General features: G+C 46.8%; 2 protein-coding genes across 2 annotated transcripts in view; one reads left to right on the top strand and one right to left on the bottom strand.

Annotated features, from left to right (window-relative positions):
* The window catches only part of LOC128136610 (uncharacterized), a 30,493-nt gene extending 22,813 nt beyond the window's left edge, over positions 1-7,680 (bottom strand). The window contains exons 1-3 of the mRNA XM_052776534.1: positions 7,634-7,680; positions 6,048-6,181; positions 4,851-5,083 (exon numbers count right to left, since the gene is read on the bottom strand). Coding sequence (XP_052632494.1) covers positions 4,851-5,083; positions 6,048-6,181; positions 7,634-7,680 — 414 coding nt within the window. The remainder of the gene's footprint in view (positions 1-4,850; positions 5,084-6,047; positions 6,182-7,633) is intronic.
* A 7,996-nt stretch (positions 7,681-15,676) lies between these two features.
* Positions 15,677-22,413, top strand: LOC128136609 (2-epi-5-epi-valiolone synthase-like). Its single transcript, XM_052776533.1, has 5 exons — positions 15,677-15,846; positions 18,146-18,779; positions 20,437-20,670; positions 21,362-21,614; positions 22,313-22,413. The coding sequence occupies exons 1-5, from the start codon at positions 15,677-15,679 to the stop codon at positions 22,411-22,413; spliced, it is 1,392 nt and encodes a 463-aa protein (XP_052632493.1).
* The last annotated feature ends 4,677 nt before the right edge of the window (positions 22,414-27,090 follow it).

The following is a 27,090-nucleotide window of genomic DNA, read 5'->3' as shown; positions in this document are numbered from 1 at the left end:
GAGCTTCTTGTTTCCACAGCTTCAAGGTTGCTGTTGGGTTTTCCATATTTAGCTGGAAACAGCTCCAGGCGTATAAGGGGAATCCATGAAATTCCATGAACCAGCTTTGCCTCCAGAGCAGCCTCTACACAAGAGGATAACAGCCAAGGGAATGGGAAAGTGCTCCATTTCCTTGAGTTCCTTGGCTAGCAGAGAGTGGGTCACCCAGACGTGTGGTCACCGTGGCCTGGGTACCACACTGGAGAAGGTTTCCTCCCTGCCAGCACCTGCTGCTGAACCAAGACCGCCAGAAAGAAAAAATGTCGCTCTACTGTGGAGCTGAACACTGGAAATATCAGTGCAGTGATGGAGAGGAGAACTCGGGGCTGTCCCTCTCAAAATGGATGAGGGGGGTTAAGAGGAGGGATTGACCACCCTTGTCCTCCCAGAGCAGACTTGGGCCAGGCCCTGCCTAGGACCTCACAGCACGTTGGAGATGCCTTTGTCCTTTGCTAGGAGAGAGGCAGAGCCCAAACCTCTCCAACTGTGAGGAAAGCCGAGATCCAGAAGGAAATAATCTGCCTGAAAAATATCCTGCTGAAACTAATTTCCTGAATGTTTACAGTGCAATCCCTGCTCCTTGCTACAGAGGCATCATAGACAGTAACAGATGGCAACAAGAAGTGTCTTAATTCAGAGCAAACTTGGCTAAAATTAATGCTTTTGCTTACAGTGAGTCATTAACTTCCTTTTGGATTAAAAAAGAAAAAAAAACTTGTAGCACTGCATTCCATAGAGGACATGCATTGAAAGCGAGCATGAGAAAGGGCACAGCAGCACTGTTGATGGATACGGCAAAAGATCAGGGAGAGGACATCCCGAATGAAAACATGAATGAGTCTTCTGCCAAAGCTCAGAGAAAACCTGACTGGAGTCCTGATCAGAGACAACACTCTCTCATAAGGCACATACAAACTCAGTTGGAAAAAAAATGACTGTCCAGTTCCTTTGATATGGATCATACAGTCAGCATATTTGTAATAAAGATGTACTCAAAACTTATTACCTTCCCTATGCCTTGTTCTTGACCTAAATGTAATAGCAATCCATCCTTAGGGTACACAGAATACATGAAAAAGTACAGCTTCCTTTTAAAACACCATTAGAATATTTTACTGTATGTGGACATACACTCTTGTTACTCCTAAATGCTATTCTATTGAGTACAGTTTATATTCACCGGCAAAGCTAAATCTCTAGGGAAGCTAGAGAGGGAATGCAATTTCTAGTAATAACAGCTCACAACAGTGAATACTATCCACTTATCCCCACAATTTCCAGCTATTTTGGACTCCTTTCTGAATTAACCTTTCATATCAAAAGGAGCAATTCTGCACACTAGAGACTCCGACACAATTTCATGCATAATTTATTCACTCAGTTCAACATTAAACGCAGAGTCCTTGACTTTGTCAAGGTGGATTCTGTTGGCAGACTTCACAAGCAGCAAAACAGGAGAAATGAGATCTGCAGCTCAACCTCTTCACCTATTCTGTCTGGTAAAAGGAGGGAAAAAAGAAAAAAGAAAACCCCGACATGCTTACACAATGCCCTGCAATCAGCAGAATCTGCTGCAAACAAGGTGTTATTTTTTGTGTTGCATTTTCGATTTTAAAGTGGAAGGATCAAAATCATGGATGGGAATAATTTCCTGGTAGTTTGCATTCCCTCCAAACTCAATCCTGCATCCATTGTTCAACCAAAAGTCCACCGGGAATTAAAGGAAGCGCTTTGTGCAGGATCAGGCCTCTTGCTCACAGCTGATGTATGGCAAGGCACATTATCCAGGCACAGCACGACAGAGTTTAGACTTAAGGAACTTGTTGGGAAAGGTTTTTAAATGCTGGCCCAGCACATGTTGAAGAGGTAGCTAAGTCCCACTGAAAGCACCTGTATCAGAGCCTGAACCCAAGGAAAGGCTTCCCCTCAGTCCACATTTCAAAATATTATGTAAAAATTACTGAGGTCATTGGGCACAGAGGCTTGTGCCACGGTGGATGCGAGCTACATGCTTTGGCGGGGACCTAGCTTGGCAGTGTCTGTCCCTCACCGGTGGGAAAGGTGGATTTTTTCCATCATGCTCTCAGGTATGAAAAATGAACCCCACCGTGTACCTGAGCTGGGTGGCTCCTGTCTGGTATTTAGCACCCTTTGACAGCTCAAAATCCCAGATGTTTTGCAGCTGGCTTTGATCTGGGACAAGAGACGGGGAAACTGGCCAACTCTGCCAATGCTGTGCGATAATGCAAAGGAGCAGCGAGAGGCTTCAGAAAGCCTGGTCAAGGTGCCGCTACGGACTGGTGTGCTGCCTTTGCACTGCCCTCCGCTCGCTCACGGCCCTGATGTGCCACGGTCGTAGGTGGAAGAGGCAGAGCCACGTGGGTGCTGCAAAGACCCCGCTGTCTGAGGCACGCTGGCACAGATGTGTAGCATCCTTGTGGCAGCTGCTGCAACATCTGGCAGCTTTCCTTGTAAAGGGCATCGACACCAGATGTGGATGCAGGACTGGACACATCCTGCAGCACTTGGATGGTAGCCTCTACCCAAGGCTAGGATGTAACTCCTGGGTGGACTAGTTTTACACCAGAAGTGAGAGTACATCATATACCTTCTGGCATTTTGGACTTTCTGAATCGTAGCTTCATGCAGCAGAAAAGGAATTCCCTGCCAGGTAGTGTTATTTATATATCATTTTACATTTTTGTGCTTTGAAAGAGCCAGTGCAGCAAGGCAAATCCTCTGCTCCCAGGAGCTCGCACTGCTGCAAAAATTTGAGAAGCAGCAGATAAGCAGAAGTCCTGCCCTATTGCCCTCAACTTGGAAGCAAAATTCAGCCACAGTCACCACAGCAAGAAAGCTGCAGCAAACACCTCCAAAGAGCACATGGCAGGTGACCTTCTCTGCCCTCTAATTTCTCTAGAGGAACAAGAACGAGACCTGAGGCTGCAGACACCATAGACAACAAAGGCAATCCTTGCCAGAGCTTGTTCCAGCTCTCCTGAATCTCACCACGCTTTTCAACAACTGTTAGCCAGCTCTACTCTAGACCAGCCTCCCTGCAGACGATGGGGGACAGAAACACTGTCGTTCTCCACCTCCTCCACGAGCTGAGCTCGGCTGTGCCATCCCTGGCCCATCTCCCACCTGTGCCTGCCTCGTCCTCCTGCCTTCCAGCATGCCCATGTGGCAGTGGAGGAAGCCTGCTTGGTCTCCAGCTTAAACTGGTCTTCTCTAGGAGGCAAAAGGCAGCACACTGTCCCCAGCCTGAGCCTCTTCCATGCAATCCAGGTGTGCTCCCACACAGCTGCCCCACTCCAGCCGCGCAAACCTCAATGAGCCCAAAACGCAAAGGCACCAGAGAGACCAAATGCGTTGTTTCAGCATTTACAGCCATGGTGGATTAAGACCTGTAGGACAATCCTGATTGTCCTGGTACCAATGACCAAATACCTGCCAGGTTGAGCAACTAAAGTTCAGAGCCCAGTGCAGAAATCCTGAACAGGGAGGTGTCCCCAGTGCTGTGTTCTCTCCTGCCGAACACGAGCATCTCCGCCCCCATCAGCTCCCAGAGCTGTTTGAAGCCCTGAGTACTTGCAGAACTGGGGTCAGGATGTTACTTCACGTTGCAATCGAGGATATAAAATCAATTGCAACATTCCATTTTAAGGATTTAATTTTCATGTCTTTGCTCCCTTCTTTAATCTCTACACAGCATGTACTCTGCCTGCCTCTAGATATTTTAATTCAGTCACAGTAAGTCAGTTGCACAGAATGGGCACTAGAGAGCAACAGCAATTCAATTAATTTCACACTCACTGCGGGGAGCTGGGATTTTAAATGCTGCACATTGCAGGTGATCTGTAACATTTCGTCTATTCATATACTTGGCAAAGCTCTTTGTTCCTTTCTTATCAAACTTGGAGGTCATGAAAGCCAGAGGTCAGAAAACTCCTGGCCATTTCATTTTAGAAACAAATATGGTACCTGTTAATGCAAATAAGGTTACAATCAAGCTCACACTGACACTTCCAGATTGAAAATGGAATGGAATCAAATCAAATTGGTTTGCATTAATAATAGAAAGGCTATATATTTAATGAACCCGGCATGGGCATCACCTGTTAGCGTGCTGGACCTGCAGCAATGTCCTGGAGATCCATAAACTGGAATTAAACGTGAAACTCCTCTAGCTGCTGGCAATCATAAGCTTTTCTCTTTCTTGGGACAAAGTCACAAGTCAGACTGAAACAAATATAGCTAACAGATTTGCTTGTCTGAAGCTTATCATGTTGCTCTGGAAGTGAGAAACTTGGGGTCTAATCATCTGCAGTGTTTTCAGTGGGGGAAAATAGTGAGAGGTTGTGGTTGGATTACAAACTTCTTCAGGACTTTCCCACTTCTTGTGAGCATTGGGAGCAAGCTGTCCTACTCAAGAGGTGGCTCGGCAGGGCACAGATACACTCTTCCAGCTTGTTATATTTGGAATTAGAGACCCTGAAACAAAGCCCACCCACGTCAAGTAAAACTCTGCCATTGAAGCCTATCGAACTACAGTTAGAGCTGGTGATTCCTCTGATCAAAAAGCTGCGGTATTTTAGTTAAAAAGGAGAAAAGCTATCTTGTGTGACAGAACTGTCCCATCATACATTGTCATGAATAAGAAATAACTCCAGTGCAAGACTGTGTTCACATATTTGCAAGCAAACTAGGGTCGTCATCCAGCATTTTGTGGGCAGGATGTAGGACCTGCCCGAAATTCTTTAATCTGCTCTGCACAAGAGCTCCCAAAATCCCCTTCCAACTGACTTTACCTCCAAAGTGTCTGCCATTGGTCCCACTCGCATGCTTATCTTTTTGCCATCTGAAGAATAATCAAATGCTTCTTGGCTGTTCACTCCGAGATACGGCACTTCTGTACATGCAAAGATTTTGCCATCATCTGGCAATTCTTCTGCAATAGCAAGGATACTGCAACCTTTAAGCTTGCCAATTAATAAAATCTTCCTGGCTCTGATCATACGGACAAACATCCTAAAAATTTGGCCTGTTGAAAGACAAGAATGAAAATTTTAAAATAAAACCATAGGAAAGACTGTACCCTGTTCACAATGAAAATTAGATGTACATTTTAAGTGATCACTAAAAAAAAAATCTAATCTTAAAACACTTTCAAATAAAGATTTAACAACAGAATCTGACAAAATTTCATCTAAAATGCAGCTAAAAGACAACAGAATAAAGGGACTGGTTTTAAATGTAGAACCTTTATCATCAATGCTGCTATTGTTCAAGTGCTTGTTAAATAGTGCTTGAAATATTGCATATTTTAACATTCCCCCCATATGAAAATGGCTTTAAGATGTCTCCATATTCTTTCTGGAACCCAGTTAAAAAAAAATCACTACATTACCTTGCATTTGCTCTTAGAGTCATTATCCCTAGACAGCACCATCATTTAAGAAATTTATCATCAGTGGTGTCCTTCGAACAATGTATTAGTGTAATACATTATAAGAGTACTTCACTGTGATGATATATTACTCAAAAGATGGGAACATCTGGGAAGAATGAATCTGGGAATAGATTTAGTGTAATAGGCTTTATATGGGGATACAAGCCTGGGTATTGCTACTTGAAAAGGTGCAGTGCTTGGCCACGGGCCACCTCCACCGCAAAAGCACGTAAAACCCTATCAGACACCACCAAACCCAAACCAACATGATTTTTCCCTTCCTTCCCCTTCCCGTGAGGACAATGATCTCTTTGCTGCTCACTAAGGGATGGGGCTGGCACTGTGAATTACAGCACTCACCAACATGTGCGTGGGGACAAGGGCACGGGAGGTGGGGGACAAGGAAAATTCATGCAAAAGGAAGATCGCAGCCTACAGGAGGTTCTTATCTTTCTCCTTAAGTAATTTTCCACGTTTTCTGAACATTTCCATGGCATTCATCCTTTCCCCACTCAAGACGGAGTAGAGGATGATGAACTTCAGTGATAACCTTTACACCAATCTGGTGTCATTTTATCCTCTTGGTTGACCAACTTGCCATTCAAAGAGCCAGAGGCACGTTCTTCCTGCAGCCTAACTTTGGTTTCAGTTCCTCCAGCGTCCCCCGGGCCGCGGTCAGGTGATGTTTTTCTGGAAAAAGAAAGAAATTTTGACATTATGGTAACAACCAAAATCTGAATATCCTGCATAAAAAACAGCAACCAAGAGGGAACTCCTGGAAAAGGTTCATCTGTGCGTGAGCATGAAAAATTAGCCCAGAAGCATTATAAATATCCCTAAATTACAGTCCTAAGAGGACCTGGCTTGGCAATAGGCCTGTCTCAGTGCTGGCAGCCACTCCAGCCACAGGGGCTTGCAAAGTAGGGGCTGTGGGACTGAAGGAAAGCATTCCCCACTGCTCAACCCCAAATCTTTCCCACTTCCAGTTGGTCTCAGACAGGTGTCTATCTATCTGCTGGTTTGGAGTAAATGGCTCCAGCTGCCCTGGCCAGGTTTCGTTCAGCTTGGGGGGGGGGTTCAGCCAAAATAGTGTTTCATTGCAGAGTAGGGGAAAAGATGTAAAATGTAAAATTTTTCGCAAACCAGGAAAAAAATGGTTTTCCTCACTAACTGCTGAGAAAAGCAAGGTATCTCCAGATGCTATTTCACAGAAGCCAGGCCTATGATGTCTCTGGATGAAGTGAGATGCTACCTATTACAAAGAGAAGGAAACAGATGACGGGAAGAAGTCCATAGCCTCCAGACAGATTAGATTACCCTATCTGAAGAAAGTAACCACCATAATGGCTGGTGATACTTCTGCGGGCCAGAATTTAGAGCCATTTGAGCTTTTTTTTTTCCCCAGCTCCCCCTACCACTCCTCAGTAAAATGAGAAAGAATTCATAACCCATGTCAGCCACACTCAGATAATCCAAGACTTAAAGAGTAGAACATTTCATATAACCTCTTTTCTGCCCCTCACAAATGCTTTAACAACTTTAATAAGATAATGTATAGCTATTATCGTACAGCAAGCGTAAGTCAAACAACTATCAGCTATTATTTCAGCAACAGAACGAACGCTCAGCGTTCCTGTAATCCACAGCCTGGAACAGTTTACACATTGTCAATTTTAGACAGAACTGGCTTTTTCCACATATCAAAATGTACACTGATAAATGGGAATTGTTTAGCAGACCCCACATGGCTGGGTAATATACTGTAGCTCAAAAAAGAATAATGAGGGTATCAGTTGGACTTCTGAATTAATGATACCTTAAATTAGTTTAATTAATTAGTTTAGTTACTAGAGTAATTTAGTTAGCAGATTAATTAATGTTTGTTGAGCGCTTGGAGATAAAAGCTGCATATAAAGGCTGTTATTACAGGGTGGATCCAGAGGTGCAGGCTTTCTTTATTCTTTATTTATCCCAGCACCAACTTGACCCAGGGGCTCATTCTTTGAGCCTTTCAGCGGGCACTGTGTGGAGGCCGGCTTGCTGGTTTTTTACAGGATGCGGTCCAACACAGATATTGCCATGGTCAACAGTCAATTGGTAGAATATCTTCCAAAATTTAGAGTTAGGACTTTTTGTTCTCACCTCGTCTCCTCGAGGCCATAGGCACACACGGACGGACACATGTCCATGCACACTTTACTATATATTTGGCTGCAGTTAACTCTCATTCTTCTTCCTTCCACCGTCCCCCATGTTTATGGCATATTCTGAACAGAAAAATCTAAGAACATATTCATACAATCACAGGAAAAAAGCACAAGGTTACAAAGGAGTACCCGTACCTCTTTGAAGTTGCCATTGCATCCAGGTAAGGGTCTAGTCCAAGAGCAACATCGAGAGCTTTTTGTAAGTAATTCTTGAGCTGTTCAGGAACATGAGAGTCATTGAGGGCTATTTCTTTGGCTTTGAGAAGATTCTCAGCAATGAGTCCAGCCGGGGTTTCTGAAACGGAAAATAAAAGGAAGAACAATGATTTTGTAACTGCTCAAATCAGCAGAAGAGGAATTTAGACTGCAAAAAACAAGTGCTTTTTTTTTTTTTGATACAAAATACAGGTTTTTGAAGGACTATGAAAACAATCATGGAAATGTTATCAAACTGGAAAAATATTATACTTCTAATTCATGTTTGTTGCATGCATTCTCCTTTTTTTTCCCCTCACAGCTGATCCTTTTCTGAGAGGAAAAGGATAAGAATATTTCAAAACCATGAACTTTCACTTTTGAAGCTCCGAAACAAACATTGGACACCAAACAACTGTGTACGAAACTCACTCCTCTAGGTAGCTTTTTCCTTGGAAAAAACAAAGCGCTTCTCAAACCACTCTTGCAAAACCAGGCAGATCCTCTCAGGCCAGGACATGCAGGCACCCGGTCTAGCTTTGTAAAAAGGAGGATCACTGCTGCCTGCGTGCCAACGGGGTGCACGAGTGCCCCCGACACATGTCCGTGCCATGGAGGCTGCTGTGCACAGAGTCTGCAGAGCAACCCGTGATGCTCATGCCAAAATTACAATTACACCTGCCCTAATGCAGCCAAACACTCCAATAAAAAATTATTGTCCCAAATCCATGATGGCATAAAATCAAATATACTCTTCAACTAATGATTTCAAGCAAGTGATGTAGCAATCACCCTGGCAAGAACGCAGCCTCCTAACCCTTCTTCTGCCTCCAACCTGCCACAACAGCTCATGGTGGTGATGCACCATCCTGAACTCTGTTTCTCAGGTCACGAAAACTATGCTTGAACGCATCAGCACCACATGGCAAATCTTCCAACATCTTATCACAAGCCAGACCCTGCCAAAAGCTGATTATTCGGGTAAAGAGAAACAGCTTTGCACAACACAACAACATGTCAGTGTTTCAAAGGCTGCAGAAACATCTCCAGGATCACAATCGCCCTGCCCTGGGGGCAAAAGCAACACTGCCCATGGCACTGTACTTGCCCTGAGACCCCAGAAAACCCATACGGCAGCAATGCAATGATGGACCTCAGCAAGCTATGGCCCCACAGAGCGAGACACGGTTCAGAAAAACTCCCCCACTCCTCAAGTGTAAGAGCACGTGCTGGGTTATGAAAGCGCTGGCGAGACCAGATTTCAGAGGCACGGGGCAAGCAGGCTGTGAGTGTAACTGGGGTGGAGCAGATTGCCCCTGGCAGGATTTTATTCCCTATGATAGAAAAGCTGCAGACAACTAAGTGAAGCGGGTGAAAAGAGGACATGTTTCCTCTGGAGGACTGGCCTGGACCAGCCCAGCAGCCGTGGGGCAAAGCCCTGTCCCTGTGGAACTGCTGCTGCTGTAGGTACTGTGTCCCCATCCCAGGATGGGTTTCTGGTGCGGTCTTGGACACCGTAGAAGTCATCCAGCCGTCCCATGGCCTACTGGCCCAGCTTCGGTGTAAAGCCACCGAAGACATCTGAGCATCACCTCGTGTAGCTAACTCCTCCATAGCCCACTGTTGAGAAAGACTCAATGAAGGCAAATGCAACAGCATATTTTAGGAATAGCTTTTAATCAGAAGGTCATTAAAGGATCAGAGTGCAAAGTGGAGATACACATGTGCCTCTGACTTCTCTGTTCTCCATTTCTTCCATATCTACTTAAAATGCCACCTTGGATATATTCCCCAAACACTGGGTCTTATGGGTGTTCTAACACAGCCTTGGTTGTGGCCTGGCGTCAGCTTCTAGCCAAGCGGTAGCATGACAGGCGGGTGTTTGGGTTTTTAATGTCTTCTCTGTCTGAGCATTTCAAGGGATAAATCTGAGATGGATAGACCGAGCAACTACGCAGGACGTGAGAATAGTCAAGTCTCCTCATTGTGGACGTGACCACTTTGAGTGTCTCTTTCCACACACACCCCCAGCACACCAAGATGAATGGAGGTACAGCAGACCACCCCACCGCCAAAAGAGCACCAGGGCTTCCAGTTGCTGGGGACCGCTCCTTCCCCTGGTACCAAGGGGCACCATATGAATAGACTCATGTCTTTGGGAACAGGGAAAGGTCTAAACCTCCCAAAAGGTCTGCTTCTCAGAGCAGCATTTCTCAGCTTTCTGTAGCTGCTAAGATGACAGGTCTGTTGCTTTTTGAGATAACTTCACTGATTTTCGTTATCCAAATTACAAAAAAATATGAAAGAAGACAAGGAACATAAAATATATGTGCATTTTATGTGGGAATTGCCAGCCTGGACCAGACTTAGAAGTCACCTAAACAGCAACATGCTCGTGGCAATAGCCCAGCCTGACGTATGAGGAAGGCAGATTTAGACTAGATATAGCAGCCCCTGATTTACATCTCATGCCAATCTCTCGCCATCAGGGGAGGTTTATTTCTCTTTCAGCAGTTTTATAATTAATTGCAAGTGCAGGAATAACCACCCCCTTCCCAGACCATCCTAGTTTGTTGAACTCAGCCCAGCTACGCGTTGCGTGAAGACACATTGTCTTTTTGCAGCATTTTCACCACCACATGAGCGAGCATCTCCGGGCTCCCGCTGTACGGCTGCAGGGTGCTGGCGATTGGGATCTGCTCATCCGCCCTGCCAAGAACTCTGAGGCTTTTTGTTCATTTACGGGAAAAAAACATGTTTTTAATCCATGTTGGATTTTAGTAATCATCATGTTACACTTCTGGTGAGTAACAGACAAGGATTCCCTGTCACTCAAGGGGGAGGAAAACAAGATTTACCTCTAGCTGTTTTGTAACCTGTGTTATAACACCAACTGCAAGCACCAAGAAGTGCTACTGGGGAGAGAGAGCGTGCAGTGCATGCCAAGATCAACTCTACATCTAAGATTATACAATCTTTTCAGGAAGCGCTGCATTTTTTGCAGCCTGATGATGCTTTGGGCCAACAGCAGAGGTCAGAATTGTCTTCATTTATGCAAGCACCTGACAAGTCGGAGCAGAGCTCAGGGCTGGCTGCCCAGCCCGGCCAGGCTGTGCTCAAGGCTCTGAGCACTAAGGTGAGCGAAAATTTATATAAATACCTTTTTTTTTTTTTTATGTTACTCCAGGAAAAGTGCTTCATTTTCAGTGCATAGTTTTGCACTACCCCAGCAAAGCTGCTGGACCATATTAAGCACTAAACTAAATTGCCTGGTTGCCTCCCCACGGCTCTCTCTATGCACGGACATATCTCTCACTTTCCCATTTAATTGTGCATCATCTTCTTCATGCATACAAGTTAAAAAAAGGAGAAAAAGTGAACTCACTCAGAGGAGGAAAATGCTGCCAGGTGCAAAGAGGAGGAGTTCAAACCCTACCATGAAAGAGCAGGAAAAGGCTGCTTTAAGCCTCCAGCAGCTTCATAAAAAAGATAAGTTGGCAGTTATTAAAATGGACCACAGATGCCAGCAGGACTGTTCCCAGCATCTTCCTCGGTAGGTGCAGAGAGTACAGTCAGCCTGTTTTACAAGGAAGCTGAATTACACACTGCAGCTTCTCCTTTTTCCAGAATCAGGCACTTTTGGTTCAAGCCAGGAGGAGTCAGGATTGCAGGCGGGGGCTCTGTATGGGGCATATTAGCATCCCCTGAGCAGGCAGGCAGTGCAGTGCCATGGAGGGACATGCTGCTCCAGAAACAAAATTAAACTCTGCAGCTTGGGTTTAGATGGCACTTTTTGGGTGGGGGAGCTCAGCCAGGAAAGGGGAGGACACTGTACAGTTTGCAGGGGGCTGCCCAGGAGAAGGCATGGAGACAAGCGCACAAGAAGGCAGTCTGCATTTGGCAAAAACAAAGCAAAGATGCCACAGCCAAAGATGCAGAACCAGATCTTTGGTTCCCATTTTTGGGGCTATCCTCACTTCACCTTCCAGCCTCTAAATCTATTTCACAGCCCCAGCAATGACTTCCAGAAGAGCTCCCCTTCCCAGCCAGGGCAGAGCACTGAACCTGATCCACACGAACACCATGCTGCCAGACAGCTTGGTGCTCAGGTGCCGAGCACTTTGGCAGGAGCTGCTCAGTGCTAAACACTTGGAAATCCAGTCTGATAAGATCATCCCAAACAGTTCCAGCCACCATATTCACCAAGGCACCTCAGGCATTGACAACAGCTTATCACAACACTCACCACTTACTTCATCTTAACGTGTAAATACACCTCAGCCATCGCATTTTACCAGGCAATTCTGTTTATGGAAACCACAATGCAATGCTTGAGCTATTTCCTTACCCCACCAGAACCCTGCACACAAAACTGCAGCCTCTTCGGAGACCCTACGTTACTGCTCGACCGAAATACGTTAAACCCAGCTGTGATGCATGGCCACGCTATGGATGGAGCTGTGGCAGAGGGAAGCAGGAACGTGGCTGTGGCACATCTGAAGCTGTTCGGTGGCTCCAAACCCACCACCCGTGAGCCCAGGCAAAGCCATGCACCGGGCACAGGCATGCCGTAGCCCACGTGGGCCAAGAGCCGGCTGGTAGCATGGGCCAAACCCAGCTGCCTGGCCATTAAACATTGCCGGGTTCAGCTTAATTTATCAGCTTGGCCTCAGCTTCGGTAGTGCCAGAGCCTGCAGCGAAGTCAGCAGCGATAGCAAGGGGAGAGGTAGCAGCTTTGGGGTGGAGCGGGAGCACGAGGAAGAGGAGGGGGAGGAAGCAGCCAGGGTGGGGAAGCTGCTGCTCGTGGCAGGAGCCGGGGTGCTAAACTCTGCCTGAACTTCAGGGAAAGGTGAGGAAAACATACGCCGGCCGACACATTTTCTATGGGCTTTATTGCTGGAAAAGAAATAGAAAAGCTGGATGCTCCCCAGCGCTCCTTTGCTTGCATTAGGGAGGCTCTGGAGTCACTGGCAGAGAGTATGCAAAGCATACGTTTATTTTCATACATAATAAAGGACGCTGTGCGTGGCAGGAATAAGCGGCACCCACTGACAATTGGATCCAAAGCCCAAGGCAGTCGAGGGGAGTCTTTCGATAGCTTCAATGGGCTTTAGATCAGGCTGGGAGAGAACAAAGTCTCTCCGTTCCGAGAAGCCCCGATTCCCACACACAGCTGTTGATTTTAGAAAACAGCCAAAAAAGGCAGCAAACATCTCACTCTGTGTGCCACGCCAGGCACACATGGCTATCACAGAATGCACCGAGGCAAGGTTAAAGCTGCAGAAAAAAATATCTATAAAACAAGCGTCTCAATCCGTCGGAAATTATTCACAGCCAAAGTTCTCTTGGCACTGCAAGTGTCCGCCTTCCCACCCATCCCTTTCTCCTGGGAGCGTCCTCCTCCCTCCCCTTCAGGTTCCTGCAGACCCATCTCCCCTGCTCAGCCTCAGACTCCTCTCCCCAGTAAACCCTTCCTCTGCTCCTTTGTCCCAAGCCACATCTCTGTGGGGCAGCGGGGGACCCAGGACTGGGACATCACACGGTGTCCCCTCCTGTCACACCATCTTCTCCTGGAGCTCCTCACCCCACATAGGGAGTTTACCTGCAGGATTATGCATGTTGCTTCTTGTCCCTCGGCCTCCGAGGATGCTGCTGTGGGTTTGCTGCCTCTGCAGAGCAGCACGTCGGTGCTCAGGTGTCCGTCGAGGGGACGGGCTTCTCCACCCACCATCACCTGGCAGAGCCCCAGCTCTGGGGAGAGGCTGCGCAGGGAGGATGGCCCCGGGCTGGGGCTGCACCCCCTCCAGCTGCACATACCTGCCCTCACCCAGAGCACGGGCAGCGGGTGAGATCCAACAGCATCCGACACGAAAAGAGAAAAAAAACCCAAACAATAAAGTCAACTTTCAATGCCTTCGCTTTACGTAAGAGCGATGTTCACATCCTGACCTCGGGAAGCTGCTGGCTCTCAAGGTGATAATCGGCAGTTTCATAACATTCTGGTTACATAGCACAGATGTGTCCCAGCTAATCGGTCAGGTATGAAGCCAAAAAAGTCCCAGGACTTTGAACCCCATATTATCTACAAGTGGTCCATAGCTTCAAGGTCACCTCTGCCTCGCACAGCCGAACATGGGAGCATCCCCCACTCTGGGGTCCAGCTCGGAGGCCAGGTCTCTGCATGGGCTGGCGAATGTTGTGTCACACAGGTACCCATTGACCTGCACCCCCAGAAAGGGTCCCAGGAGCCTTCAGGAGGAACCAGTGGGAACATCCAAGGTATTGAAAAGCCTAAGCTGGCCTGCAGCAGAGCTGGAGCAGAAAAGGCCGGTGAGGAATTAAGCAAAGTAATTAAAGAGCATGTGATGGAGCTGAGGTCGGCCAGCCGTCTCCTCTTCACACGGATGAAACACAAACTGAAGCTAATGAGGAAACATGGACTACCCCATAACCAGAACAGCATCTTTCACCTAGGCTTGTTCAGTCAAGGACCGACTCAACGTACCTGCAAAGCGTGCTGAGAGAGCCCGGGGCTGGGCAGAGGAGGTGAAGAGGCTGTGGGGAGCCCGTCTTCGCTGCAAGGTTCTTGGCAGCCCCTCTGCAGGATGGATGGTACAAGGACATGGCAGTCATTGGCTATGGCAAGCAGACAGACTTCGGAAAGTCAATTTGTCAACTTCTAAAATGAAACAGAAGACATTTCAATGCCCCCAGAATAGAACAGGGAAGTATAAATGGAAAATAAGTAAATGCACAGGACAAAAGAGTAAAAGAAAAGCAAATAAAATAAGTCTCAGTGCTCAGTGCATTGCTATTAATCAAAACAAATAAACAAGATGAAGAGGAGAGACCTCCTTGAATACCTAAGATTATTCCATCTTATGATTTAGTAAACAACAAACTGCATTAGACCTGTAGTGCCTGTGGAGAGCAATCCAAATCGTGTTTGGATTGGGAGTTAAAATTTCAGACAAGTATTTAGTAAACAGGCTAAGAGCTTTAGTATACCATCTAATTCACCCTCCGCTAGCTTTGGAGGTCACTTTCGGCAAGTTGCTTCTCTTCTGGTGACTCTGTTTTCCTCTTCTGTAAAATGGGATAACAGTCTGTCCTCTTTGCAAAGTGCTTTGCCATCTGGAAATGAAGCCAGCAGTGAGAACTAGATGTTAGGAGTTATTACCCTTCCTGGAGCAGGGCTACATGGCTTTAGAGTTTATTCTTGTAGCTTTTTCCCCAAAATTAATTTTGAGATAAATGTAGGTTCCTAAGTGAATTTGGCTGCAATTAAGCCTTCAATGCAAAGAAGTGGTCTTGTCCGATGGGCTCTTGAAGAACCATTTTTTCAGCCTCTGCTTTTATGCCTGTTTTTGATTTACGTCTCACCCCATAAGAGCAAGTTAGAGCCGCCGCCAGATCAGAGGCTCTGCACAGCAAAGGAGGTTCCTGAATGTCATGGAAGATCACACAAATTGCCTTTCATAACTTTAAATTTGCCGTAGGGCATCATGTTGGAAGTTAATGTATGCACTCCTATTGTACTTCTTAAGAATTATAAAACTAGCCGATTATACAACCCTATCCTGGTACTTGCACGTGTCTTCAAATGCTCCTACCACCCCTAACGTGCATCCCAGATTAGGTAATCTTAGTTTTGTAATTGGTCTCCCCCGTGGAGCCAAGACCTGCCCTTCCAACGCCTGGTCACCTGGAGCCTTTAAAAAGCACCTCAAAGGCACCCAGTTACGGGAGATCTCTGAACAGGGAGATTTTACCTTCTGGAAGCATGCCAGTGTCAGAAGAGACCTTTGCACCGGCGGTCCCGGCCACTGTGCCCCAGGAGCCGCGGCAGACAGACTTCCAGCTGGTGCGAGTCAAGAGCACGTGGTGCCGGATCAAGAAAGGAGAAGCCCTTTCTGACTGCGAGGACAAGATAACTCTCTCCGAAGCAAAAATGTAAGTATAGGAGCCCACGTTGCTCATTGGTGACTGCGCTGGATGGCCCTGGCTAGCCAAACTGCGTGGTCGCCCTGGTGGGATGCATCTTAGTTGGAAAAACCGTCTTGTGTGCCGTTGCGGCTTAAACCCACCATTACGTGTACAACCCTGTGAAAGCGGGCTTTGAATGTGTGCAGTATGGCAGCACAGGTATTTGCTGTTCTCCTTGACATGATTTGGCTAAGTTACAGAGGGAATTTTATCAACAGCCTCAATTTTTGTAGATGGGAAGTTTCTTTAAACTTCTGAAAAGCTTACTCAGGGACTTCTGAATGCTGCACTTGGGCTTTTTTTTTCCCTGTACGTACATGAAATCTTTGTGTGCAAAAGCTCATGCACAGGCATGGGAGAAGGATGCATTTACAGAGATGGTTGCAGATAAATGAAATGCCTAGATGGAAAAAAAAACCACAGTAGGTCACTGACAGGAACAAAACCCATAACACATCTCTCAAACTGTAGAAGCCACCTGATGCTGCTTCAGAGAGAGGAGGGAGATAAATTTCCCCCAGGGATACATACAGCTCTTTGCTGATATTACATCTCTCCAGTTAATTACCCTTTAATTACAGGATACTCCTTTTCATGAGCACATGGAGCCCCATTTGCGATGCAGGTCTTCCTTAACACGCCTACGTTTTGCGTGTCAGAAGTTTTCTAGTATTTGTCATACTCAGGTTTTAATGTCACAAGTCTAACCCTTTTCTCAGTCAGGTCAGAGGGATCTTCACCAGTGCTGGCAGCAGGCAGCGGCTGCACGCAACCATTGCTCAGGCAGAGCTGCAGCAGGTAGAACAGGACTTTAGCAGATCCAGAGGCAGTCTGCTGGAGCTCAGTCAATAGCAGGATGAAGCCAGGGCCCAGAGCACACCCCGAAAAATCCCCAGCTGACATATGCTTTAACAAGGGTGTGTTCAGCCTCAAATTCACTACTGTTTTTGTACAGCAGAGGGGCTGCAATGGGTGCTAGTTGTGCCATCCAGCACTCAAAGCTGATTCCGCCAACTAACATTCAAAACCATCCTGTCTCTTAGAAGGGTCACATGCCAGAGGTGGATGCACAAGCACATAAAGTAGGGCTATAAGGTATATACTTGATGCATTAAAATGTACATGGTGACTTTTTTGTAATACTGCATTTTAAAAGCACAGAAGAAATTTTCTGGAAGATGTAAATCCTCACTTAAAAATGTTAGGGCCAGATTTAGAGGTAATTTGGTAAAGAAAGCAGAGAAGCATCTATTCAGACCTATAAGAGAAAGCTCAGGCATGTGGAAAGAAATTGGGCATGTATGGACATCTGATTATTCAATGAGCCATCTGCTCATTCAAAAACAAAACAAAGGTTCGTGGAAACCTTCAATTTTTACCCAACTGCAGCTCAAGAACAGGTCTTATATAAAAAACATTTTTTCAGTTTTGTTCTGTCTTTAAAAAAAAAACAAACCCTTTCCTGATTCCCAACAAACTAAAAAAGCCACTTGTTTTTCACCTGGGTCCCCCTTCCCAACAGGAGAAGTAATAACTGGATTGCAGGGCTGCGTTCTTCACTGTTTTATATAGATACTACATGCCAGTTTTGTAGGCTTCTATTTGTCCTTTCAAACTCCACTACGGAAACCTTTGCCAACTGTCAAATAATTACTTTTCCATTTTAACTACCTGAGAGCACTTCCTATTTCTATCATACCTGTTTTGAGGTAAAGAGAACCACTCTTTGATGAGATCCACTGTTCAAATGGAGAACCGTAGAGCCATTAGTTTGTATGGAGGGGTGTGTATGTGTGTGGCTGTGTGCAGATAGACGGGACTAAATCAAATCATATCACCCAAATGTACTAGGCAGAGGATGTTTCCTTCATAAATACTTTGGAAAATTTTGGCAATCTCTTCCCCACTCCCTTTTGGGAAGCTGGGATGATTGGTCTGCGTTTCTCTGCTGTTTTATTGACGAATGAATTAGAAGGGAAATTATTTGCTTCCCCAGCCCTTCTTGCTCTCTGTTTTATCATTACCATGTAGAAGTTCAGCCACTTGACTGTTCTCTAAGATGTGGGAGGGTTTCTCTGGTGCCAAAGCAATTGAGCCCTGACACCCGGGAGATGCGTTCCACCCTCGCAGCCCCACGCTTTTGCAGTGCACGGGCAGAAGACACCGCATTCCCCACCCCCAAGCTACATCCTTAAACTAGTTCAGACATGCAAAGTACAAAAGAGGAATAAAATTATTTCAAACTGTGTTTTCTGATCCTTGCCAGAGGTGAATACGTCTCCGAAGGCGGGATTTCCTGGACAATTGAAGCTCCCATCTATTTTTGCTACAAAGTGGTAGAAACGTACAATATTCTGGATCCTTCCAACACTACTCTGCTCTGGGGTCACATTACTGACCCCCAGCAACTAGAGCTAGCCACTAGTGGCAAAAGGAAGCTAAGGCGCTTTATTGTCATAGATGAAGTTGTTGATGAACTTTATGGTCCCAAGGTCAGAGAATACTTTAAAGAGAATAACGTTCAGCACAAAATCCTCGCCCTGCCTACCACTGAAGAAACGAAATCCATGGACCTGGTCTTGAACATCCTGCAAGAAGTCCAGAACTTCAGCATCGACAGGCGAACGGAGCCCATCATCGCCATCGGAGGAGGCGTCTGCCTGGACATCGTAGGACTAGCCGCGTCGCTCTATAGAAGACGTACCCCTTACATTCGGGTCCCAACAACCCTCCTCTCTTATGTTGACGCCAGCGTGGGGGCGAAGAATGGGGTAAATTTCCTGCAGTGTAAGAACAAGCTCGGGGGCTACACGCCCCCGGTAGCTAGTTTCCTGGATAGATCCTTCATTCAGAGCATTCCTCGGCGGCACATCTCCAATGGCCTTGGTGAAATTTTGAAGGTATGAACTTTTGCACGTGCTGTTTTCATCACTGAAATCGTAGAATCATAGGATAGTTTGGGTTGAAAGGCACCTTTAAAGGCCATCTAGTCCAATCCCTCCCTGCAGTGAGCAGGGACATCTTCAACTCGATCAGGATGCTCAGAGCCCCGTCCAACCTGACCTTGAATGTTTCCAGGGATGGGGCATCTACCGCCTCTCTGGGCAATCTGGGCCAGGGTTTCACCACCCTCATCGTAAAAAGTTTCTCCCTTATATCTAGTCTGAATCCACCCTCTTTTAGTTTAAACCATTACCCCTTGTCCTATCGCAACAGGCCTTACTAAAAAGTCTGCCTCCATCTTTCTTATAAGCTCCCTTTAAGTATTGAAAGGCCGCAATGCTGGTAAGCTGTCCATCAGCATCCATGGCATTGTACAAACCGCCCTATACAAACAAGGGTGGGCCATCAAGGCTGCACGGGGACTTTTAACTCTCATCGAGCCTATATATATTTTTACAGCTGCTAAACTTGTTAGAGTATATCCCTTAAATGCAGTGCCTAGTGCCAATCCTGCGGACTAAACTCCAAAACTGAAGGCTAGACATAGACGCGGCACAAGCAGGGAAGAAAGCATCTTCCCGTTGAGGCTGATCCATAGCAGTCTAAAATGAACTGCTGGCAGAGAATTTGAGGTTCATTATACTGGGCATTAATAATCTGCAAGATCATTTGCACTGACCTCGCGGGGTATGTTGAGTGTGGTCAATTAATCTCCTGCGAGACAAATTCTACTTCTAAAATTACCCGGGAAGTGCACAGTAAATGGTTTTATGCCTGAAGAGCTTTGAAAACTTTTGATAAAGCAGAGTTCAAGCTGTTAAAGTGTATTAGAGATGAGTTCATCAGCAGCATTTTTCAGTGCTTGCATAGTGGGAAATCCCCAGGGAAATCTGCAGGTCACCATTCCCCACTGCAGGAGGGGTTAATGCCCGAGTCAGAGGGTGAAAAATTACATACTTCTAACAATGAAACCGCTTCTGAACCTTCATATTGCCCATATTGCAGTGCTTTCCCACCTTCCCTTGCCCAAGGATTAGATGAGAGTTATCCCGAGGATGTCCACCATCCAGTCCCTGTCCTGGGATGGCCACCATTCCACTGAGACAGTCTCGAGTTTCCTGCCAGGCACACAAATAGCCAAAGCTCATTCCAAACCACCTGCTGGGCTACTGGAGCATGTAGCAAGCTCACAGCATGGTCAGGGCTGTCCAGTAGCAAGGGAAGTTGCCCACCAGTGCTCCCATCATCTCTGCCATTTTACCAGAGCCCCACTGGGCATTTCCACACTGTCTTTTCATATGTCTTCACTTACCATAGCTGACAACATGTGTAACGCCACCAGGTCACATTTCCTAAAGCCCTGAATATCCACCGGACTGGTGTACCCTCCCTACTCATACAGTCCCCCATATACACGCTAAGCAAGAACTGCACCTACAGAAATACTTTTGCATGTTGCAGAGGTAGAACTTGCCCGCGTACCAAGTGTGTAGGTATTTCTTTGCTAGTGTATAACGTGATATTATAGTCTAGTCTATTGAAACACTCAAGTTTTCAACAGCACATACAAGAATCACATAATTATCTTTAATCATCTCTTCTGTTCTACCCTAGATGGCACTCATGAAACACAAAGGGCTGTTTGACCTGCTCAAGAGCCATGGGAAATACCTGCTGGACACCAAGTTCCAGTCCTACAGTGGTTCTGCCAGCCATGGGGATGCTGCACTGCAGACTACCAGGATTGCCATTGAAACCATGTTGGAAGAGCTGGCTCCCAACCTCTGGGAGGATGACCTGGACAGACTGGTTGACTTTGGTCACCTTATAAGCCCAGAGCTGGAAATGGTAAGTGACAGACTTTATATTTCAACATCTGTTTAAAAAAAAAAAAAAAAGTTTTCAATCAGCCCCATGAAAACTTTACGCAAAAGGAGCTGAGCTGAACTCCAGATTTGCACATTATCTCAGATCACCCAACACACCCAGCCTGGTCCTGTTGGATAAAGAGACCCCTTTCCCTGCCCCATTTCCCCCACACCTCCACCCATGTTTCCTATTCAGACCACAGACCAATTATTGCTTCTTACTGGGCATTTACCAAAGCACAAAGATAACCAGATTTCAGCGAAGCCATTAGAAATCACCAACATGAGCTACAACAGTGCAGAGGCACGGAGACCATAGCCTGTATTACTGAGGAGAAATTGCCACTGAGGAATAAGGGAGGGGAACTAGACCTTATGCAAAATTCAGAGTTTTTCTCTCCATCCCATGGTGCTTTTCATCAGTGATTTGAATGGGAGAAGAATTAGATCCTGGATCCCTATGGGAGATTTTACATGCAATTAATCACCCGTAAAAGAGATCATCCTCTGCAACCCATAAATCACAAGAAGCTAATATCCAGCAAATCTGTACTTCTACTGCTGTGAGTCGAATGACAATTTTCACGAGTACTTTTTGAAAAAGCTATTTCAAATTATGTACCCTTTGTCACCCCAAACCTTTTCCCCCACCCACCTTTGCTCCATTTCAGACGGTTTTGCCATCGCTGATGCACGGCGAAGCTGTGAACGTCGACATGGCATTCATGACGTACGTCGCCCACGCGCGGGGGCTCATCACTGCCGAGGAGAAGGAGCAGATCATCCAGTGCATGAGGGGCCTGGAGCTGCCGGTCTGGCACGGCGGCTGCAGCTGGCCCCTCATCAAGAGAGCGCTGATGGAGCGTCTGAAACACAGCGGGGGACAGCCGCGGATGCCTCTCCCCACCGGCCTCGGTGTAGCAGGTACCGCAGCGAGGGAGGGCAGCGAGCCCCCAGGAGCCGGCGCTTGGGGGGCAGCGGGCGTCCCGGCACACTGACACGCTGGGAAACGCGCTCTGTAGTTCGGCAGTTGTACGTTTCTGGTTTTACTTGGGCTTTTCTTAACATCTCAGTAAGCCCATCGAGAGTCAGCGTCCTGCTCTTGTGTGTAAACACCAGAACTCAGCTAAGGACTGAGGTCTAATTGCATTATGATTGACCAATTCACTTTGCAAACGTGTTTGCAAACCAACCGTCTAAATGCAGTGCTCTGGCAGACAAACCAGCAATGTCGTAAGGGAAAAACAATTCCTTTGTTATACTTGAAAATATTTGTTCAATAATCCTTGGTGAAAGGAATTTAATGTATTACTGTGCCTAGAACTAATACCTGAAAACTAAGTAGTATCTGTTCAAAATCTGGGGTGAAACACTCTTACTTACAAGATTTTTTTTTAAAAAACCCAACCCCTACCATAGAAGCAATGCATGGGACCAGGTTGTGATCTCTTGCATTGGTATCCATCCAGACTACTTCCATGAAGCTCGGTCTCTACACACTCACAAGAAAACAGACTCTCATAAACTGTTTGGAGGAGCTACTCTCCCCGCTAGTGAGTTAGTGTATGCAAGTAGGAGAAGCTTCTCTGGAGGTCCAATTAACTACAAGTCTTATTTTACAGAGATATTCAATGACACTAGCGAAGAAACCTTGGAAAGAGCGTACAAGCTGTGGGTCAGGGACTGCAAGACAGTGCTGGAAGAAGAGCCAGCTGCCCTCTGAGAGCTGCGAGCCCGGGCTGACGGTCCTGCCCCACGTGTAGAGTTGTTCAACATCGTAAGTTAGTAGGCAGGACTGAATTTTAAACAAGATAAATACAGCAGCACCTGTGAAACGCCGTACACGCCAGAGCTGCATGGAACAAGAAGAATATTGGCATCTGACCTGATTTACCTCTTTCAATTGCTCTATTTGAAAGGGAATTGATTAGACCTGTGTAGCGCTCAAGAATTGATCGCTCAGAAGCGAAACCACCAAGTGCCCATACTGTAGTTCATAACAAGCTGTCTCCTTTGGGGGAAGCGAGTGGCATTTATTCATTCTTTTGGTTAATCCAACCTGGGGGCTGCCATGGCCTTGCACAGTGCTGTCCCACCATTGCTTGTTGCTGGACCCCTCAAGTCAGTAGGTGTATCTGGCTCTTAGACCATGTAAAAGAAGTGGGGCATCTTGACGGCACCACACAAAATCTCCGTGCTGTATAAAATCTTGGAAGTGGGATATCTCCTTCACTGGTTTTGGCATTCTGAGATCTTCTGGTTTTCTCAGCTCATTCGAACTAGCAAAAAAAGAAACTTAGCTGCCAGCCTTTGCTCCCAGTGTAAGGGAATGACACACTTTGATGACAGGCACCGGCACATAGCTGCAGATCAGCAGATAGCACTGCTGTGAAGCACAACAGGACCTGTATCTTCATAGCATGGGAATCCTATGTCTTGGGACTCTTGGATACCGAGGACATGCTGGGAGGCTCACCTTGCTGCCAAAATGTATAGCGGTGGTTTCACTGTGTAACCCCTGCAAGCCACCAGTGTGACAAATACGGTACAATTTGAGTCAGTGTTGCCTGTGAACAAAGTTGAGCTCCAAGCTATACCCCAGAACCCCTCCGGCATCCTCATGGAGTGTCTGCCACGGGCCTCCTCGTACCTGGCTGGCTGGGGCTCCTTCCCCATCGCAGTGCTTTCCAGGTAGATAAGGTCAGCTGGGGGAAAAAAAAGAGAAATCAGGGGACACCAAGAGAGTTTATCATTTTCAAGCAGCCTCAGTGTCATGCCTCAGGATCCTCGCAGACTCAGGCCAGATTACATATCAGATGCTGACTGTGAAAAACGTAAAGGCAATGTCATGCTTCTCCCTGGAAGTTGAATCAAAAGAATCACAATCAACAAACAGCCTTTGAATTATTTACAGCATTTTTTTTTCTTATGTCATACCAGTTTGTGCTGATGTGCTGTCTTCTGTTTGCTGAAGTAATAAAAGCTACTAAAACTGGAAAACTTTTAAAATAACGATTCCATTGCTGCGTGCAGTGCATGCATGTGTACATTTGCACGCGCTCGATAGACAGAAGGACACTGGAGGAGTGAGGAATAGACCTGATATAATAAATTCCCTTTTCCTCTTGAGCCCAGAGAAGATGTGCCTAAAATTACACAGAAAGACTTCCTCGACACTTCTCCAGAGCCATGCGTTTCTCTAGCTTCAGGACGGCATTTCACACAGACGGTACCACCTTACCAAGCAGACCTCTCGCAGGGCCCTTGCAGCAAACAGCGTAAAAGCACATCCTCAGAGCCACACTTTCCCATAGAAATAATCCCCTAACGCCCTGAGTTAAATAAGCCTGTGGCTGAGGATATCAATGAAATTTTGTCCTTTGTCCTATGTCAAACATAGGGTCATTCACCGGGTTCCTGACAGCGGCCACCGAGCGGGGAAAGCATCGCTCCCGCTCGCAGGGAAGCTATCTGCACCGTCAGCCTTTCGCTAGAACAGAAAAGGATGGTGCAACACGAGGCTAGACGAGGACCCGAGGTTTTTAGGAGCGTGAGGGAGCCCCAAGGACAGCGGCACTGAGGGACAATGTGCTGAGAGCCTCCGGGAGGGAAGGTGCAGGTTGTCTCTGCCCCATCTGGTGCCGGCCACCTCTTGGGGATGAACTGGGACTGGAGCCCTGGAGCTCTGGTGCTCCTCTCCCAGAGTTTACGGTGATCACCCGGGTCCGCTCGTGAGTGGTTTACCTCCTCTCCGGAAGCTGGATGGGCCGTTGTTCACATCAGATAATCTAGAACTGAATGGAGCACAGGATTATCGGCTGCCCAACAGTCAGTGTCCTTCAGCGCAGCGGTCCTGCTCCCATCTACCTACACGGAGGAGGTACAAGACAAACGTCAGCTGGAGCTGCTTATTTTAAATGTCCAGGGAGAGACTCTCAGGAGCCCAAAGGCATTTCGCACTCCAGTCCCATGGAAAGCCAAGCAGTGGCTTAGCAGGGTCCGGCCAATCTGAACCCAGAAAAGTCACGAAACTACACATACACATTAAAAAGCCCAGCATCTAGGACTGATGTGCTATCGGTGACAGTGATGTGGCTGCGGGTCACCTGCCAGATGTTCCCACACGTTGGCTTTGCCTCCATCTTCAGGAGCCGGCATGTGTGTGTAACAACATATCAAAGGAGCTGGAGCACAATTAAGACTGAAAAGTGAACACATGATTATTATTTTTTACCCTCCCTTCTGCTGTGGGTGACAGAATACAATCAACCCCTGACATGCTTGGTTGCTTAGTAGCAGACAGCCACATTTTTAATTATATACTAAAATATGCTAAAGAACATAAAACGGCTGTGTGACTAATACGTGTATATCAAGAAAGGCATATGACAGCAGCTAAATTGCTTCAGTGTCTGATAAAGAGTGCCTCTGCCTGGCTTGTCATCGAAAGATCAAGGGAAGGAGGTGGAAAGTATTATTAATAAAACAGCGACTTTTTAAAATACGCCTCATTGTTTGCAGTGCATTTTTTTTTAATGTCTAGCATGAATTTAATTCTTTTCCATTTATTCAGCTTTGATTTAATTCCCGCTTTTTCAAATGGAACTGTTATCATTAGACCTAAAATCTCTGCGTATTTTCTTATTACCTTCAATGACGTACTGCTCCAAAGAGAAAAGTGGAAAGCCGTACGGGACCCAGCTGGATTCTCCGCAGCACAAGTTCTTCACGGATTTGTTTGAACAAAATTACTCTAGTGGTCAGAGAACAAGAAATTATTTTACTCTTTACATGTTCTGAATTTTTTTCAAAAAATGAATTTCTGCAAAAGAAAAGCAATTTCTTTTGCAACAACCTGCTCTAGAAACTGCTTTTCAGCAGGGGAAAAAAAAAAAGAAAAAAAAAGAGAAAGATGATGAGCTCTGATGTTTTTTAATAAAGGAGTATCTAAGCAGTTATTAATCATGTCCACTCAATAGTAGCATTCAATGTAGCCAATGCAAAATGAGAATCAGGCCAGAGATCTCGAAGGCACTAAAAGATTTTGACTAAATGTATTTAAAGCGGCTAAACAAACAGCGCCGAACATCGCAGCAGCTGCCCAATTCCTCGTACAACGCAACATGTGCTCAACCGTTCTGCGCTTGTCTGCCCGGAGCTGTTACCGCTGGTACAAATTACACGCTGCATTCAGAGAAAACGACTTGCAAATGACAGTATTAAATCATAGCTCGCCTTCGAGCGAGGCGAGTTCGCTGGTCTGTACCGGCCTGGAGCGAATGCGATGCCGCGGGGGGGGTGCTGCCTCTGCCCCACCAGCGCCGGGATGCAGCCGAAATCATCACCGCGGCAGGGTCTGTGCCCACTGAGGTAAGCCTGCCCTCGTTACAGCTTTGAAGCCGGCCTGGAAGGGATGCAGCCCCACAAAAGTGTGCTGTTCCCCGCTTTTTTAATTAATGTCTAACTCTTGCTGCTATCAAAGGCGGAAAGGAGGAAAGCCGGAGGGAGCGGGGAGCTCTGGAGAGGCACTGCTGTATGGCAAAAAAGCAGGCAAAGCATTTGAGCGAGACCAGAGCCCCCAGAGCCGTGTGTCCCATCTGCCAAACCCGGCTCGGAACACAGAGCGCATCCCGCAGCCTTGCCAGCAGCCGGCCCTGCCCTGCTCCCGTGGGACGAGCACCGGGTTTCGCACTAGAGCCAGGCGCCTGCTCTCCCTCCCAAATAATTGCAGTTGCCCTACCTACTGATGGCTACGGCGAGGCAACCGCTGACGGGCTGTGCCCGGCTCCCAAAGCCTCTGCTGGTGTCCCACAGCCGCCCCAGACACCCAGTTCAGCTCCCCTGCCCACAGCAGATGCATCGGGCATTCGGGATTTCTCCCATAGCTCCTTTGAGACAGTATTCACAATGTGCAACCGTGTACATCGACCCCATGGTGACTTTTATAAATACGTTAAAAGAGCAATCAATGTTTAGACGCTTTGCATGCCCTGGCTCGTCCTACTGACCGTAGCAGCCTTCCCATTGCCTCGCACAGCTCTTGGACAGCATTAACGTAGAGGTCTGTCACAGGAACCATCATTTCGTTCTGCGATCATAGAGCACAACGGTGCCTCAGCCCCAGTGACCCCAGCCCTAGGAAGCACAGGGATGGGGTAAAAGAGCAGCAGCACGAAGGGCTGGGAGCTGCCTTCTCTCCAGGGAATCGCAACCGAGAGCGTCTGTCCATGTTCAGCATTGCCAGAGTTCCACAGAAGGCTTCTCGCTCCTTTGCAATCTAGGTGAGAAAGTCATCAAAAGGAAGAAATTGCAGCTTCAAGCTGCAGTGGAGACACGAGCCTCGACACATGCCCATTAAGAGAGTCACTCTCAAAAGCCTGGTTAAAAACGAAGCAGTTTG

This window comes from Harpia harpyja, chromosome Z, assembly GCF_026419915.1.
Source record: "Harpia harpyja isolate bHarHar1 chromosome Z, bHarHar1 primary haplotype, whole genome shotgun sequence".
NCBI classification, from domain to species: domain Eukaryota; kingdom Metazoa; phylum Chordata; class Aves; order Accipitriformes; family Accipitridae; genus Harpia; species Harpia harpyja.
This window is presented reverse-complemented; position numbering and strand designations above follow the sequence as displayed.